At 43.0% G+C, this 14,535-nt stretch overlaps 2 protein-coding genes across 13 annotated transcripts in view; one reads left to right on the top strand and one right to left on the bottom strand.

The window, feature by feature from the left end:
- The window catches only part of SLC31A1 (solute carrier family 31 member 1), a 29,309-nt gene extending 26,336 nt beyond the window's left edge, over positions 1-2,973 (bottom strand). For 2 of the 5 annotated variants that reach the window (XM_089913627.1, XM_089913630.1), the window contains exons 1-2: positions 2,831-2,973; positions 192-308 (exon numbers count right to left, since the gene is read on the bottom strand). The gene's annotated coding sequence lies outside the window, so the exon portion shown is untranslated. The remainder of the gene's footprint in view (positions 1-191; positions 309-2,830) is intronic. The other 3 variants (XM_089913628.1, XM_089913629.1, XM_022579000.2) reach the window with 2 other exon arrangements.
- A 169-nt stretch (positions 2,974-3,142) lies between these two features.
- Positions 3,143-14,535, top strand: part of FKBP15 (FKBP prolyl isomerase family member 15) — a 57,888-nt gene continuing 46,495 nt past the window's right edge. For 3 of the 8 annotated variants that reach the window (XM_089913614.1, XM_089913612.1, XM_089913611.1), the window contains exons 1-2: positions 3,143-3,321; positions 11,536-11,651. In XM_089913614.1, the coding sequence (XP_089769740.1) occupies positions 3,269-3,321; positions 11,536-11,651 (169 nt within the window). In that variant the 5' untranslated portion in view covers positions 3,143-3,268. The remainder of the gene's footprint in view (positions 3,322-11,535; positions 11,652-14,535) is intronic. The other 5 variants (XR_016393620.1, XM_089913609.1, XM_089913613.1 and 2 more) reach the window with 3 other exon arrangements.

The following is a 14,535-nucleotide window of genomic DNA, read 5'->3' as shown; positions in this document are numbered from 1 at the left end:
AAGCCAATTTTCTAACCCACACCTTCCTCCAAACTATGTAGATTTGATCTCTTCTTCCTTTGCTATCCTACAATCATTCATTTCTACTTATGAGACTTACTTTGCTATATCTTCTATTATGGCTATTTGCATACTTCAATTATCGCCATTATTCAAGTATAAGCACTTTGAGGACAGGAACAATGACTTACTCATTTTCTCATCCCAGGCAACACCCAGCACAGCATGTATACATAGCAGGTTTCAGGTGATGTTTCTTGAATTGTGTTCTGACATTCTTCTGTTTCAGCGACTGAACAGAAAGAACACTATACCCCCCCCCAAACCTACGTTCAATTCATATCCCTAACACCACACCTAAGATCTAACTTGGTTATAATTTTAAACTATTAATTTTAAAACGCATCCACCAGAACAGATTAATATAGGTGTACCTGTATATAAAAATTGTCATCTAAATTGTAGCAAAATTGCTGATAATTCTAAAGGAACTGTTAAAATTGATGCTTTCTGGTTAATCTTCAGGGGGTCAATACATTTTATAAACACATCTAAAAGCTGTTTACTTAAGCAAAACAAAAATGCTTTATTCAAACTTGAGACAGGGTTGTGCCTATTTACCTCCCAGCAGTACTATTTGATAGATATCTGGGAGTGTCTAGGGAGCCTGGCCCAAGCTCTGAGTGAGTTAGAAGGGCTGGGACAGGCATTCAGGTTTCCTGATTCCTAGTCCAGTATTCTACTTCAGGAAGACAGTGGCTTTTTAGGTACACTCAATCCTGCAGTTCAAAGCCCGGAAGACTGAGGAAGCCTCACCACTATCTTCCCCTTCCTCATACTGCCAATCAGAACCAGCAGCTGTGCCCCACAGTGGCAATCCGGGCACCCATATTTGTGGCGTTTCCATCACCAAAAAGGCTGATCCAGATTTTAGGATTCCCGCCTATCTAGAAAGGTGACTTAAACACCCTGGATAAAAACACCCCCAACTCAAGAACGCAAAATAAGGGCTCAATGATCCCATTTAGCATTTTTCCCCCCTTCAGCATTTTTAAAAAGCACTATTCAGATGTTGTGGTGCTGGAATGACAATGACCAGTACTGGGGAGAGGGGTAAGAAAGAGCTGTTACTTATGCAGCTTATTCTTTTTTTTTTTTTTTTTTCCTGAGAGTAGGCAAGCTCACATTTAACAGAGAGCTACCACAAAGGGTTCCAGTTCCAGAGCCTGGATTCCAGTTGCATCATTGCTTTAACATTGTCAGCCTTCACTGCTTTAACCATCTTAATCTGTAAAATAAACACAGGAAGCAGACAACAGCCCTATCCTTCAGTTTAACAGAGGAATACTTTACTAACAAAAATTAGACCTACATATAATATTTTTAGCTATCCTATTTCTCTTTCCCCTCCCCTAGAGCTTTAAACAATAGGAAAATCATCTTCAATTGACACAAGAGACTAAGCAACCCAGACAGCTCACAGCTCGTACAGCATTTTTATCTTTTTGGAAGCTACCTATAAAAGGCAAGAGCCATTGCTGGGCTCTCTGGGTCACACGGAAAAAAATATCCTAAGAGAATAAATTAAGGAATAAGGAAACAAGGATGAATTCCACTACTTTGTCTAACAAAGAATTAATGAGGACCCATTACGGGCAAGAAGGCATAGTGCTCTGTGACACAGGAGACACCAAGATGAATAAAACTGTTATCGTCCTTGAGGAGCTTACAATTTAGTAGAAGCACACAAACTATAATAAGAAGCAGAACAAGGCAAGTGCCAAGAGGTATAAAATCTCTGGGAAGGAGCTACCAACCACTTCACTTTGATTTCATGCTAACAGATTAAAACATTCAGGTAAGGGACACCTGTTGTACTAATCTGATTGTGAGGAGAAGCCCAGAGTGAAAGTTCTCCTGAGATCTATGGAAACAGAAGCTACAGTGGGACATGATCTGCTTATCCACACTTCCGCTAAGCCAGGCCTACCCCGAGATTGTTCCAAGAATGACCCTACGTTAACCAAAGAAATTCTTATATAAGATTCAGAAAGGGTGGAAACCGGAGGCGGAGAAGTCGACAGCAATTGATGTTGTCTTAGGTCTGTGGCAAGAAGACTAAGCAAAACCCAGGCCAAGGTTGGTGCTGGGGGTTTTCAGCTTCTGAAGTTTCCTCTTTTCCATCACCCACCCCCAGAACATTCCAGCTCTCCTGCTCATCACCTGCATAGGTGGACTCTAGGGAGGGGACTTCTCTCCAGATGTACGCCACAGTGGAGCAATAACCACTCTGTGAGAGAATACAGTACTTAAGGACTGGTAAGGTTCTTGTTGACCCGGCAGCCCGCTAATTCCCGAATCAAGAGACTAGGGATCCAGCCCCAGTCTGCCCTTTACTCTGTGTGACCTCGGACTAGTCATCCAAGTGCTTAGTTCCTCTCTTTCCCTACCTGTAAAGTCTGGGATTATGAGGAGACTGGGATTGAATTCGATGACCTCTGAGGTCTTAAAGCTTCTTGACCAGTCGGCACACGGAAGCACTGGACAAACAGCCCGTTGAATAAATAGCGAGGGCGGCCACTGGGGACAAGCGGCAGAGGGATCAGGCTGGTTTTACAGACGGGGAAACTGAGGCACGGAATACCTTGCCCCAAGGTTACTCCGGTTATGTCACTATGGGGGCCGGGCCGAAAGCTCAGGTCTCCAGACCTCCAGTTCCGGGCCCTTTTTCCTTTCGCCGAGCTGAGAAGAATGGCGTGGAGGTCCTCGTCTCGGAGGGGAAAGAACTGTGCTCGTGCCAGGGTCGCGAGAGGGGCGGGAGAGGCCTTACCTTCCCAGATCGAGTCCAGCCACCGGCGCCTCCCTCTCAGAACCTTATTCTGTCACACCCCCAGGACTCTTCAGGAGCCCCCTCCACTTGTGACCCTCTCGACGTGTCCAAGACCGCCACCGAAGAGCCGATTCCCGCCCCTACCCCGCCCCCTGCCTCTCTGGCCAATCGCCGCGCAGGGTTTCGGAGCGCCTGTGCGTCTCGCCGCCTCTAAGGGCCGGAGAAGCCTTTCGTCACGCGGCGTGCCCCCCCCTCCTGGTCCTCTCATTTGCCTTTGCTCCACCTTCTCCAGAACCTAGACTCCTCCTGGCCGAGTCACAGTGCGAGAGTTCGTCCTGCCGGAAAACAGCACGGCGCGGCGGCGTTTTACGACGTCGGCGGTGAAAGGCTCTGGAAGCCCTCCGATTTCTTCCCCGAAGCGGGGCGAAAGGCTGCGCGATGTTCGGTGCGGGCGACGAAGACGACACCGACTTCCTCTCGCCTAGCGGCGGGTGAGTGACACACGCGTGGAGCAGAGGGCGTGGCTGAGAGAGCCTGGACATACGGTTGGAGGGACCGCTTTCTTATCAGACCTCTTCCCAACTTCCGGGTCCAGACCCTTGCCACATTCCGGTGCTCCACCGGTCTCAGAATCCAGGCAGAGCTCGAAGTTGTGCTGCGCCTGTCCACCTGGATTCTGGACCTGGCATCTCCCCTGACGCGCGGTAGGACCCTGGGGTTCGACTTTTGCTTTCTGGGTCACAGTTTCTCCTTCTGTGAAATGGGGGTGATTATTGATGAAGACACCTGTCTCAGAGTTTTTATGAGTCAGCTGGTGCCTATATGAGACTTTCTCTTTTCCGTGGACAAGGCGGTGACACTTCAGAATTGGCGCTGGTGGGTCAGCTTCAGCATCCTTCAAGGCCTAGCTCGGATGTCACTTTTTGGTGCTTTCCTTTCTCCCACGGCCCCAGGGAGAATAAATTGCTTTCTCTTACTTATTCCCACAACTAGGTGTGCTTACCTTTATCTTTGTACACAGAACCTACTAGATTTTGAGCCCTGACAGGACGAGAACTGTTTACGGTGTTCATACTGTTCTGCGCTCGGCACGGTTCACCGTTTCTGGCACATAGTGAGTGCTCAGGAGGTGCCTATTGAGTGAATAATGACTGTGAAATTGCCCTGTAAAGCCTAAAACCCATGTAAGAAACTGCAGTTGCTGTCCCCTGTCCCCAGTCACTATGTAAACTAGCCTGGGGTACAGGTCTTCAAGAGGCAGGGTTTTCTCTCTTCCACTAATCAATTTAGCCTTTTCCCTTATGTTGTGTCGGTAGACAGCTTGACTCCCTTCAAACTTGTGAGCTGCCAAGTTCTGATCCTTGCAGAGTCTTTCTTTGAACATCTGTTTAACCAATTTAAGAATGTACCGAAGGGCTTCCCTGGTGGCGCAGTGGTTGAGAGTCCGCCGGCCGATGCAGGGGACACGGGTTCGTGCCCCGGTCCGGGAAGATCCCACGTGCCGCGGAGTGGCTGGGCCCGTGAGCCATGGCCGCTGAGCCTGCGCGTCCGGAGCCTGTGCTCCGCAACGGGAGAGGCCACAGCAGTGGGAGGCCCGCGTGCCGCAAAAAAAAAAAAAAATGTACCGAAGAATGATGAATACACCAATATATACTCCTCATTCTACGAAATATTTAGAGGTTACAAAAATGATTAAGCTGTTCTCTCTGGTCTCAGGTTGCTCCTAGTCCTGATGGAGAGTCCAGTACATGATTGACCTAAAATGACACTGGCTCTCTTTTGGTCTTAAATAGGATCTTTTGACTTACACTGTGATCAGCTCTACATTAGCCATCCTGAGTCCTCTTTTCACTCTCACTGCCCTGTTCCACCCCTACCCTCGCTTTGGATGTCCTACATCCACTTAGTTCCCCCTTGAGTTCTTTCAGTTGCTCAATTATTTTAGAGTTAAGCAGTGCTTTGGTTCCTTTTTTCCCTTCTCCACCCAAAACATTCACTGTTTCCACACATCCAGCCTGTTGCTGTTGACTATGTAGTCAGCCATTTGAATTGTTTTTTCAGACACTTGTTTTGTAAATGGCTGTGCCTTTTGAAAGTACAAGATATACTTTATTTTTAATAAATTTATTTATTTACTTATTTTTGGCTGTGTTGGGTCTTCGTTGCTGCGCGCGGGCTTTCTGTAGTTGCGCAAGCGGGGGCTCCTCTTGTTGCGGAGCACGGCCTTGCTCGGTAGTTGTGGCTTGCGGGCTCTAGAGCACAGGCTCAGTAGTTGTGGCACACAGGCTTAGTTGCTCTGTGGCATGTAAGATCTTCCCGGATCAGGGCTCGAACCCGTGTCCCTTGTGTTGGGAGGCGGATTCTTAACCACTGCACCATCAGGGAAGCCCACAATATATACTTTAAATTCACATTCTTCACTAGGTGAAAGTCTTTGAGGGAAGCCTGTAAATGAATGTTACAGCTCCCAACTTTATTTTTAATTTAATTTTTATTTTATACTGGAGTATAGTTGATTTACAATGTTGTGTTAGTTTCAGGTGTACAGCAAAGTATTTCAGTTATACATATATATATCCATTCTTTTTCAGATTCTTTTTCCATATAGGTTATTAAAGAATATTGAGTAGAGTTTAGGGCTTCCAGCTTTGATGCAACAAGCAGTACACTGCTGACTGAAAATTCCTGGGTAGATAACGTCAGTCATGTGCTCTTCTCCACGTTCCTGGCCTGAGATAAGTTCTTGGTGGCTCAGCTATGCTGATTTCCTGTGCAGGCTCCTCAAGGACCTGAGAAACTAGTTCTAGGCAGGAGACTACTCCTAACCACAGACAACAGCTAATTGAATGATAAAAGGCTTAGTAAACGAAGTTATACAGGTGACTTATTTTTGTTCCCCGTAATAACCAGAAAAACTAAATCAAGTTTGAGAATACAGAAAGTTTCACCAACATTCCCTGATTCAGCTATTCCTTTGTCAGTTTTCTCTAAGGAAGTAAAACATATGACAGTGAGTAGTACTGCGGCTGCTTTTCAGTTCCTCTTGTACAACTGTAATTTACTGTAAATATTACTTGATTATTATTTTTTAAGTATCTTGACTTAAATGTGTGACTTACTTGATTCCACTTAAGATAGTCAAGCCTAACAGAAGTGAGAGTATTAGTGCCTAGGATGGCTGTCTAGATGATTGATAATCTGTGTTCCAAATTTCCAGGCCTCTTGGTCCATGGTTAACCTAGCAATAGTAAAGTGGTAATCAGGAGGTTTGTGGTTTTTTGTTTTTTTTTTTGGTCTTAGCCCTTTCTTTCCGTTGAGACTTTGAAATGAAGAAATATGTGAATGCCTACTAAGTGTATGGTACGTGGCTTCAGCTAATATAGATAGGAATAAGGAACAGTTCCTGCCCCTAAGAAACTTCCAGTTTAGTAGTAGAATAAAACAATCCAATAATGATAATCAAAAAGCATTCTTAAGGGGCCAGTAATGTATAGACTGGTGTTGTAGATTATATAAAAGTTATATCTAGGCAGGGACTTCCCTGGTGGTCCAGTGGTTAAGACTCCGTGCTTCCAATGCAGGGGGCGTGGGTTCGATCCCTGGTTGGGGAACTAAGATCCCACATGCCACGCTGCAAAAGAAAAAAAAAGTTATATGTAGGCAAATCTGATTAGCATAACGATGATAAATCACCAGTGTAGAGGTAGAAAAAAGAAATCTGGAACGGATCATGAGAAAGCATTTTCGGTATCTGTAAAAGATACTGAAAAGCCTGGATTCTGATGTTGATTCTGTCCCCAGTTAGGAGTGTGACTTTATGGACAAGTCACTTACCATCCTTGACTCTCCATTCCCCAGTCTATTAAATAATGGGGTTGCTCTAGGTGATCTTTGAGACTTTTCCCAATCCTGTAGTTTGTATTTATGCTAATATCAGCTTATAGTTGCAGGTCAGTTTGTGCACTGGTCAAGCATGGTTTCTTCCTTCTAGGGGTATCTGAGTTGAATCGACATTTTAAGGTAATAGGATGTGGACGCGTGTATAAAACATATTGTGTACTTTGTGCAAGGTGCTGTACTAAGTACTATATACACAGTATTGTATTAATTTCTTTCTACTACTCTCTGAGGCAGTTTTTACTAATATTATACTCATTTTGCAAAGGGGAAATTAAGGCAGAGAGAGGAGAGTTGCTCAAGGCCAAACGGCTAAAAAGTAAAAGAACCTAGATTTGAAATTAGGCAAGCAGATTTCCACCAGACTGCCTGTATGCCTTATTATTATTATAGAAGTAAATGTTTGATACCGCAGTTTGGAAAAGAAGCACTTGAACAACTGAAAGAGTCCCCATTTATTAAAATACGTTGATAAATCATAAGTGCATGTATTACTGTTTTGTTTTTTATTTTTGGCTGCGTGGGTCTTCGTTGCTGCGCGTGGGCTTTCTCTATTTGTGGTGAGCAGGGGCTACTCTTTGTTGCGGTGCGCGGGCTTCTCATTGTGGTGGCTTTTGTTGCAGAGCATGGGCTCTAGGCTCACGGGTTTCAGTAGTTGTGGCATGCGGGATCCATAGTTGTGGCTCACGGGCTCTAGAGCACAGGTTCAGTAGTTGTGGTGCACGGGCTTAGTTGCTCTGCAGCATGTGGGATCTTCCCGGACCAGGGCTCGAACCCGTGTCCACTGCATTGGCAGACGGATTCTTAACCACTGCACCACCAGGGAAGTCCTGTATTACTGTTTTAAATGAGAAAAGAAAAGGAGTATAAAATTAAGGTTAGATAAGACTTTGATAACTAAATGCACAGGCTAACATTTTTTAAATTTTTTAAATTAAACAAATCTTTTTTATTTTTTGGCTGTGTTGGGTCATCGTTGCTGTGCACAGGCTTTCTCTAGTTGCGGCGAGCGGGGACTAGTCTTCGTTGCAGTGCACGGGCTTCTCATTGTGGTGCCTTCTCTTGCTTTAGGCGTGTGTGCTTCAGTAGTTGCAGGCTCAGTAGTTGCGGCACACAGGCCCTAGAGTGTGAGGTCTTCAGTAGTTGTGGCGCATGGGCTCAGTAGTTGCAGGGTGCAGGCTCTACGGCACGCGGGCTTCAGTAGTTGTGGCTTGCGGCCTCTAGAGCGCAGGCTCAGTAGTTGTGGTACACGGGCTCAGTTGCTTCGCGGCATGTGGGATCTTCCTGGACCAGGGATCAAACCCGTGTCCCCTGCATTGGCAGGCAGACTCCCAACCACTGAGCCACCAGGAAAGTCCAACATTTATTTTTTAAATGTGATTAATGCTGGAATGACTTTTCCTATGAATTATAAACTTAGAGACTAAAGTCCAGAGTTAGCAAGCTCATTCTTGCTAACATAGTTAGGGAGATGTGTACATTTGAAAACACTTCAGAAGTGGAAAGTGTAATAATTTACAAAAAACCTATGCCCCTAAGTCTGTGTAGAGTTCATTTAAAAAAAATAATAGAAAATAGAATTAATCTGAAAGATAATTAGGTTGACCTGGCTTTTGGATTGATTTTGCAATCATCAATTGGCTGGCCTTTAGGGCATCTGTGGAAACTTAGTTTACCTACAGCACTTTTGTCTTTCCATTAAAAAAAAAATAAAACGCACCTGCAAAATTTAAAAAGCAAATCCAATACCCATAGTTTACTGAAGCTACCAAGGACATTCTTTCTTATCAATGATTTGTGCATAATCTGTTAATCTTAACTAGGTTCTAAGCTTTGCAAATTTTTCATGAGGTTAAAGGCATTGCTCAACTTCCTAGAATCTTATTCTTTTAGGGAATCTGCTCAGATTGCCCTGGGGAAAAGGAGAACTCTTGGTCTTTTCTAAATTTCATTAGCATTTGTTTATGTCTTAATGTAGGCCAGCACTGCTCTCTATAATTGCAATATCATTTAAACCTCTTAGTCCTTTAAAGTAGGCATTGTTGGCCCCATTTACAGGAAACTCAACACTACCTTGAGAAAACAAGGTAATAGTTTCAAATCATATTAAATTTATTTTGCAAAATGCTAGTATGTATTATACATTAAAATTATCAGGGAAAAAAGACCAAAAAAAGTTGTTGGTATATTTCAGTATTTAACAGTAACCAATTACCCTGTTAGATGATAAAGACTGAATAAGTTTTATTAATCTCTATGGAGTGTAACTCCATATAACAGCTGCTTGTTATATATCTCATGTTATAGTTTGCAATTATATAGTATATACCTAATTTCCTTGTTAGAGTATATAAGCTACTTGAAAATAGAAATGAGTTTTGCTCACCAATGTATACCCAGCACTTAACACAGTGTCTGATGCATATTTCTTGAATGAATGAAGTATAGAGTTCTGTGGGAGCCCCAAGGAAGATCACCTAACCTAGACTTTGAGATTAAGGGTCAGGTTCCAGGGGAAGAATGTTTCAGGCAGAGAGAACAGCATATCCAGAGGCTGGAGATTAGAAAGATCTTGCCTTATATGAGAAATTAAAAGTTCCACAGTGTGACTGTAGCATGCAGTTGGAGATGAGAAATGGTCAGATAGGAAGCTGGGGAGGTAAGGAGAGGTGCGGTCTTGAAGGGGCTTGTAAAACTGTCTTATGGAGTTTGGACTTTTATCTTGGTAATATTGAGGTGTCATTGAGAGTTTTAAGGAGGAAAGAGACTTGGTCAAATTTGGTTTTGAGAAAGGTCACTGTGGGTGCAGTGGGAAGGATGGATAAGAAGCAGACACGACCAGGGTAGGGAGATGAGACAGGAGGTGGCTGCAGGAATTCAAGCTCTGTAGATGTGATGGTGGTCTGCAGTAGGGAAGTGTCAGTGAGGCTGGGGAGAAGTGAACGAGTTCAAGAAATAGCAAGTAAGATCAAATGGACTTGAGGATTGGTCATGAACACCAGGGGAAAGAAAAGCCAAGGTCGATGCCCAGATTTCAGTTTGGGTTGTGGATGTTTGCAGAAAAGGGTTAACATAGTAGACCTGAGACCGTTATCCTTAGAGAGTCTTGCTTACAGGGTTGGCTGGCAGCTGGAAACTCGATTGGTAAACGGTTCCCCACACTAAAGCTTTCCACAAGTGATAAGAGCGGCTCACTGTGCCTAAACTGTTTGTACAGACAATATGGTTTATTACTGAACCTTATCTTCCTTCTGGGAGTCTAGAATTTTGGTACATGTTAGAAGGTTTCTATGTGGCTAGCCCACAATAAAAAGCCTTGGGAACTGAGTGTCTAATGAGCTTTCCTGGCAGACCACTCTCACATGTTGTTACAACTTATTGCTGGAGGAACGTAACATGTCCTGTGTTACTCCACTGGAAGAGGACTCTTGGAATTTTGTTCCTGGTTTCCTCTGGACTTTGCTCCAGTGTGCCTTTTCCCTTTGCTGATTTTGGTGTGTATCATTTCCTTGTAATAGACCTTAGCCCTGAGTGTGTGTGTGTGTGTATATATATATATATATATATATATATATATAAAATACATTATGTTATAACTGTATGGTAAGTCCAGTGAGTCCTTCTAGCAAATCACTGAGCCTGGGGGCAGTCTTGAGGATCCTGACACAAAATGTCATTCATCAAGAGAGGGAGCACAAGAGTAAGAACAGGTTTTCTGGGCAGTGGGCATTGGAAGATATGAGTTCTGGTTTGGACATGTTGCATTTATGTTCCCTGTGGGATATCTGTGTTGTCTGCACTCAGGAACAAATTCTGGGCTAGGAATACAGATTTGAGCACCATCAGAATTTGGATAGCACTGATATCAAGGTAAATAAATTAGATTGCCAAGGGAGAGTGAGTATGAAATCTTGGGGACATGGATATTTAAAGGTTGGGCAATAGTAGAAGAGTCCAAGGAGTTAAATGAGGAGCCAGAGAGATGGAAAGACAATAAGAGAGGGATCCCATTAACATTTATTGATGTCTTATTTGGGCTGGTCCCTCCTCGCACCCCTGCAGGTATCCCCACAGAAATCAGAAGAAGAGTTTGTTTAAAGAAGAACAAGTTAGTTGACAGTGTAAAAAGGCAGCATGAAAGCCAAATAAGATAAGGACCGATAAACTGTTTATTAACAAATAGGTTGTTGGTGATTTTAGTAACAGCAGTTTCAGTGGAATAGTTGGAGCATAAGATTCATCACAAGGGATGATAAAAGAATGGTTCTGCTGTGAAACATGAAAGATGAAATCATATGTGGGACTATGTTTGATGCAGTAAGTTTGTAATACGGTTTTTTTTTTTTTAAAGGTGGTGATTTTCTTTCTTTCTTTCTTTTTTATTTTTTGAAAGCGTGGAGTCCTAACCACTGGACCACCAGGGAATTCCCTGTAATACAGTTTTACTTCAATGTAATAAACTAGTGAAAAATAGGAAACTATGACCTGCTAAAGGCAAGAATGTACAGTTTGAAGAGACCATAGGGAGCACCTGGACTAATCACCTTAATTTACAGATGCAGAAACTGAGGTCCAGAAAGAAGAGATGCCTTGACCAAAGTCCTGTGGATGGGCAAGGTCATTTGATGCTGTTCATATCAGAGATACAATCTTGATTTCGAAGAGACTTAGTTGCCGCTTCTGTTACTGAGTGGTGGGATGTATAGTCACGGAGGTATTTGTTCGAGGTAGGAGCATGAGCAGCTTTTATAATGATTCCAGGTTTGAGATATGTCAAATGAAATGTCATTTTCATTTTCTACTAACAGTACCAGATTGGCCTCTCTTTTCGGACTGGATCAGGCAGCTGCTGGCCATGGAAATGAATTCTTCCACTACACAGCCCCAAAGCAGCCTAAGAAAGGCCAGGGAACAGCACCAACAGGTAAGTTAAGAGGTTAGGATTGGTCCCTGACAGGTTAGTTGGAATGATAAACAACCTTCTAAAAGTGACATGCCGGGTCATCCCTCCTTGATCAGTCTGGCCAAGCTCACTACCAACGAGGTGCATGCTGCTCTGAGCTCTGAGAGCCTGAATTCCGGCGGCTAGGTAGTATGCTTTTTTTTGGAAACTGATGGAGGAAGGTCACAGGCAAGCTCTTCTGCCCCATGTGGACACCACTCTCCAAAACTTTGCCCAGGGTGCTCTACGTAGGCGCCGTCCAATATTTTGGCAAGAAGGAAGAGCTGCTTTTCCCATCTTTCACCTGGGTGGGTTAGATGTATGCTGACAGTGAATTTTTCCCAACTAGAGAATGATGCTCAATGCTGTATCCCCTGAACATTTCATCAGGATGAACACAAGACATATTGAATGAAAATTTGTTGAACGAAAGGAGAAAAGGGGGGACTAATATTTCTAAAAAACCTATGTGTTTGGTCTCAGGTGCTTCACCTAGATTGTCTTATTTAATTCTCACAACAATTCTGTGAAATAGGTGAGACTACCACCATTTTAGAGGCTCAGAGAGGTTTAGGCACATGGTTAAGGTCATACAGCAGTAAGTGACAGAGTTGAAATTTGAACCCTGATCTGACTCACTCCAAAGCTTGTCTACCATCCTCTACACTTTGCTGTCTTTGTGTAAGAATCTGAAGAGGAGTGAGGGACTGATAGAAATAGCCCAGAGCAGAACAGGTGGTAAGGGATATTAAATTAAATATTTGTTGAATGAAGAAGAAAGTATTGAATGTCTTTTATATGCTAGGTGCAATGCCAACACTGAGGATGTTGTTAACGATATTTAGAGTTGAACAGTTGCAACAGATTCTGTATGGCCCATAGTCTAAAATATTTACTGTTTGGCCTTTACATACAATGTTTGCTGACCCCTGCTCTAAGTCTTACCTGTCACTTTTGGCAGCTTTGCTGTGGATTGCTGGCCCTGTTCTCCAAGCCATAACCTGGCCAGATTTCTAGTAGGCTATGCTTTTACATTTCCTGTGGCACATCTCTTCTCAGCAGTGTACTTCTAACTCAGTTTAAAGTGGTTGAATTAATGAATGTGGATAAAAACAAACAATCTCAGTCCCCACCCAATGAAGTAACTTGCTTTTTAAAATTAGAAAACAACAACTATGAACTAATTATACTTTTAAAGGGGAATTATAGAGGCATTTCAACTTAAAACTACTGTCTTATGTAGGCATTTACAAATAAAATAAAAACTTGCAATACAGGAGATGCTCTCTGTTCAAGGAGTATTTATATAACAAGTCTTTTTGGAAAAGGAGGTGGCTGCAGCATAGTTCTTGAATCTCTTCAGATCTCTAGAAAAACAGAGCAACTGGACAAACCTTGGATAATATTTACAATAAAACCAATTGAAAAGGTATCCTCATGAACCCCCCCAATACAAGCAGGTATGGACACAAGGCTTCCATGGTGTCAACATTTGCATGGGAGAAAACAAGGAAGCAATGGGAGAATATTTAAATCTGAGAATGGGCGAACCCAAAGTGGCCAACAGGTGTTCATGGGAAATGTGGCAGGCCAAGCTGGAACTGCAAAGCATTTTGCCCATTTTAGTTATGGGTAGGTACAAGGGGTTGATGATGGTGACTAGAACAGGAGCAGTCTTGCTCCTATGAAGTGTTGAAACTCATCCACTATGGTGACCTTCCAGGAGAGGTCCCCACCCTGAGTAGGACCTGCTGAGAGTGGAATTAAAATGAAGGAGGATAGGGATATTAAAAGTGAAGAAGAAAAGATCCAGATAAGAGTAGCTCTAGAGGGCTTCCCTGGTGGCGCAGTGGTTGAGAGTCTGCCTGACGATGCAGGAGACACGGGTTCGTGCCCCGGTTCGGGAGGATCCCACATGCCGCGGAGTGGCTGGGCCCGTGAGCCATGGCTGCTGAGCCTGTGCGTCCGGAGCCTGTGCTTCGCAACGGGAGAGGCCACAACAGTGAGAGGCCCGTGTACCGCCAAAAAAAAAAAAAAAAAAAAAAGTAGCCCTAGAATAGAATCAGGAAGTCTCAGGAGGAAGCCCATTCTTCCCGCTTTTTTGAACTCTGTGTCCAACAGAACAGTGAGTTCCACGAAGTTAGGAAAGCCACCCTGAGCCATGCCTCTGTCTAGTTCAGAAAAGCAAATTTCACATAAAAATGAACAATAGAAAAGTATCAGAGTCAAACTCCATGCAAAGTTATAAGAGCAAGGAACAGAATAGTATCCCTACAGTGAGAGCTCTACTCTGTGAGAATGTTTCTTACTGAATAGATCAAAACTACAACCACCTATTACCATTAAGAAAATAACATAAGACATGAAATGAGAACATAAGTGAGAATTTTAAAATCTCAGAAGTAAGTGACAGGACTTAGGCAAGAATTAGAGATGTCAGAAAAATTATTTCAGAAATGAAGAGTAAACTAGAAGGAACACAAGAATGAATAAACACAACAGATTATGCCTTAAGAGAAATAGAAGGTTAACAGGAGGACGTTTTTAAAATAAGAATTAAAAAATTTAAGAGATAAAAAGTTTTGAAAGGAAAGTGACCAATATTGAAGATAGCAAACAACTTCCAACATATGGAATATACATATGTATATTCCCTGAAGAATTTTTAAAAAAAAAATAGGGGGGGAAAACAGGCACCTAAAACTATAATTCAAGAAAACTTTCCTTGGGAAAAAAAAAAAGATTTGAAAATACATATTAAAAGCAGTCCTCATGAGCGGGGAATTCAAGAATCTGTACAATACTGATTTCCGAGAGGAAGACGTGTTTAACCAATGAGAAGATCACATGATTGTGGCATCTGACT

Source organism: Delphinapterus leucas, chromosome 6, assembly GCF_059928025.1.
Source record: "Delphinapterus leucas isolate spDelLeu-1000000601 "Yukka" chromosome 6, BTC_Dleu_Yukka2, whole genome shotgun sequence".
In the NCBI taxonomy this organism is placed as follows: Eukaryota; Metazoa; Chordata; class Mammalia; order Artiodactyla; family Monodontidae; genus Delphinapterus; species Delphinapterus leucas.
Note: the sequence above shows the minus strand (reverse complement) of the source record. Positions and strands in the feature narration are given on the sequence as shown.